Source organism: Sinocyclocheilus grahami, unplaced genomic scaffold, assembly GCF_001515645.1.
Source record: "Sinocyclocheilus grahami isolate Dianchi unplaced genomic scaffold, SAMN03320097.WGS_v1.1 scaffold606.1, whole genome shotgun sequence".
Taxonomy (NCBI): Eukaryota; Metazoa; Chordata; class Actinopteri; order Cypriniformes; family Cyprinidae; genus Sinocyclocheilus; species Sinocyclocheilus grahami.
Window position 1 is genome coordinate 287,172 of NW_015505785.1, and position 3,782 is coordinate 290,953.

General features: G+C 38.5%; 1 protein-coding gene across 1 annotated transcript in view; it reads left to right on the plus strand.

The window, feature by feature from the left end:
* The window catches only part of lima1b (LIM domain and actin binding 1b), a 17,951-nt gene that overhangs the window by 8,503 nt on the left and 5,666 nt on the right, over nt 1-3,782 (plus strand). Inside the window, exons 5-6 of the mRNA XM_016240967.1 lie at nt 1,263-1,320; nt 1,449-1,546. Of these exons, the coding sequence (XP_016096453.1) occupies nt 1,263-1,320; nt 1,449-1,546 (156 nt within the window). The remainder of the gene's footprint in view (nt 1-1,262; nt 1,321-1,448; nt 1,547-3,782) is intronic.

The window sequence follows — 3,782 nt, forward strand, 5'->3', positions numbered from 1 at the left end:
ACACACACACGCACACACACACATATATATATATATATATATATATATATATATATATATATATATATATATATGTATGTATGTCACAAGTGCATGCACAGACTGAAGACAGGCAGATGAATAAAGTTCCAACACAATCTTAAATAATATTCCACAGGATAAATATAACACAGGGTAGCAGCAAACACACACTTTACACACACGTGACCGGACCCTGAACTGATGAAAAGCAGGAACTTAAGTATACAACGAAAGAGGTGATTAAATAAACACAGCTGAACTGAACGAAGAAATCATTATTAACCATAGAATCCAAGGAAAAGCAGGAAAATCAAGCAAAGGAATACAGGAACTAATGAATACAAACTAAAGGTCTGTGACACTGAAACTAACTGTAATACTAGTGACAGTATAGTGCAGTACATTAAGATTAAGCTGTGTTAAATTGAGTACATTGAATAACTGTAGAATATATTAATTATTTTAATTTCAAATACAAATATATAAACATCAATTAGGTTTTTATATAAAACACTAATTCATAATGCACTCTCCATTCCAGACTATTTTGCAACACATTTTTCCTTACAAGTATTAGCCTAAATTTAATTTTCCCCCTTTCTTTTCCTTTCTTTTTTTAATGTTATTTGATATAGAGCCATATCACATTACTATGAGTGTTACTTTAATTTGGGAATAATAAGGGAAAATCAAAAATAGTTAATCATTAAACAGAAGTGTCTATGCCCCCATTACTAATAGTGATGGGAAGTCAAATTCCTTTCTTTCGAACAGTTCAATAATCAGCAGAATAGGAGCACAACACATCCAACAATAAACTCCATCACACATGAATTTCTGCAGATGCCCCATAGACATACTGACATCCTGCACATACAGAGACCTAATCAATGTTTTTTCATTGGTCTGATTGTTCATTCTACTTCCACCTCTATTTATTGCTATAATCATTTAGTGCTGTCTGTGGTGGCTTTATTTTTTTTTTTTCACTTTGAAGATAATTATCTTAAAAGGATTGACACTAACTATAAAACCTTCAGAAGTTCTAGAGGACGTTACAGTTGATGTTCCAGTGGATGCATAGTTGCATAGCAAAGTTGATGTCAACTTTGTGCCATTACCTTCTACGCTTAATTGTGAATCCCATTGTTGTATGCTCACTACAAATTTCTGTGTCAAATTTTATAGGCAGATGTTTTCAATCTGTCACTGGTTTACATGGTTTGTACTTAATTCCTCAGGTGCAAAAAGAAGCGAACAGCGGCTCAGGGGACGTGGACACACAAATGGGCAACAAAGGTAAATACTAGAAAACATTCACAGTTAAAACAAAGACTAATTCATCTCTCTTTATGATGTCTAGTTCCTGAAGGAGGATTATTTGTTTAATAAAAAATAAGTAAATAAATAAATAAATTCTGTCATAGGTACACCAAGTCTGAAGCGCAGCGGCTCTATCAAGGACAGGATGGTGAAATATCAATTGGCGGTCACCAGACAGGCTTCTTTTACTGTGCCACGCTCTGTGAGTACATAGAACATTTTATCTGATAGTTTGCTGAAATTAATAATTTAATACCATGTTTTTATTCTTGTGCATGTAGAATATATTTAAGCATCGTCTGTTGATTGGTTCTTCATTTCAGCTTGAACTAAATGTGTATCTGTAGGCTTACTGTAGAGTCTGTAAAGCGTCTTGGGGTTATGTATATAACCCGGTTCCCTGAGATGGGAACAAGACAAATCACATGTATAAACACACCAGTCTTGATTGGCTACGGCAGTCATTTGATATCACTAGCGCACTGGCATACTATAAAAGGGCCCACATAAAGCTTCATCAACTTTGAATTGTCTTTCATCTGAAATATACATAACCTAAGACGTTCCCTTTTGAAGGGAACTTTGATGCTGTGTCATGGTCTTGATGCTATGGGAACATTAATTCCCACTGCGCTATACTGAATAAATGCCTGCTCACCCGCTGTGAAATCAAATGTAGCAAACCAGGCTGTAGCTGAGGTTGCCATACTGATGTGACCAAGAACTTGGTGCCTAGAGGCACAGAATAATTCCACAGTTCATTACCCCTTAGTTGGGATGCTCCCACAAACAGACTGGTTCAAGACCAAATCTATATACTAGAGCAGGGATCCTCAAATCTGGCCCACGAGATCCAATATCCTGCAGAGTTTAGCTCTAACCCTAATCAAACACATGTGAGCATGCTAATCAATGTCTTCAGGATCATTAGAAAATCACAGTTAGGTAAGTTTGATCACAGTTGGAGCTAAACTCTGCAGTGCATTGGCCCTCCAGGGCAAGATATGAGGAACCCTGCTTTAGAGGCAGACCTAACCAGGGAGGCTGGAGCTACAGCTGCTGATGCCGACGACTTCCCATCTGGAAGGGGCAGACAACAACACCACTACCTAAGCTGTCACCAGGCCTCAGCAAATTAAAAAGCTCTTAAAAGCAACACAACCGAAGGGACTTTAACATCCAATTTAAAGAACTGTAAGAGGCTACAGGAGAAAGCGAGTTATCCTCTGCTCTATCCACTGTCCGCTCAACCATCAGTCCTCCTAAGAGGAAATGGCAAAAGCATTATCAGAAAGGGCTCCACCAGCCTAGCCCACCACTACATAAGCCTTGCCCACCAGCCGCAGTGTAGTTTGACATGGCTTAGAGGGCAAATGCCACACCAGGGAGGGATTGCAACACTTCTACCCGGGGCATCTTCTCCTACCCATGCTCACAAGTCCCCTCATATTAGAGTAATTTGAACTATCAAAGGTTACTATGGAAGCTGGGGTATGATTTCCCCACAATCTCGACTAGGGGTGGGTGATATAGCCTCAAAATTATAACACGATATATCAATTACCAGACTACCTAATTCGAAGTGTAAATCTATTGTCATAAGGTGGCAGCAGCAGCAGCTGTGTGTTCGACTTGAAGCAGACCGATCGTGATCGGTGTATGACGTCAAAATACCGTGGGAGTGACTTATGAGTGTGCGCTCGAATATACTCTAGAACCGCACTCGCGATACTTTGATGTCATACCCCGATCAGTCTGTGCAGTGCTGCTTCAAGTTGAACACACCTATTGGGTTTGTGGTGTTGTTGTGCGCGCTAGGGAACGTAAATGCGCCATACGTCATCGCGTCACTATATCATTGATATCGCGATATGACACTTTTTTATCATGTAAAAATTTATACCAGTATTATCGTGGACGGTATGATATGGCTCAGCCCTAATCTCGACTCTTCCTTGTGGAGATCAGAATCATGCTGAATGACACAACAGAAGCCTCTCTCAGCCGCGCCCCCGCGCGATTCCAGTTCTGCGATCAGTTGTCCTTGCGCCTTCACGTCAAATACACACACACACAGCTGTCAAAATGTCCATCGTGTGGAGTATCTCACGTAAATACAGTCGGTTATGGCTTAAGTGAACGTAAACAGGTGTGTGAAAACTGAATATGTGTCAGTATATTGCATTCATTCAATCTTAAAGGGACAGCAGCCTAATTAAATACCTGTCTGTATCATTAATGTTAATCAAACAACAAAATATGTAAAATAAAGTATACATGTTAAACCTACTGTATTAGAAAAACGAGTGTATTTTATTTAATATGTATCTATTGTATTTGTCTTATGGTTTGCAATTTACTTCTTTATTTTTATATGAAAAATAACTATGTACAGGTGTGTGTGTATGTGTATATATATAAATATATAAATATATATA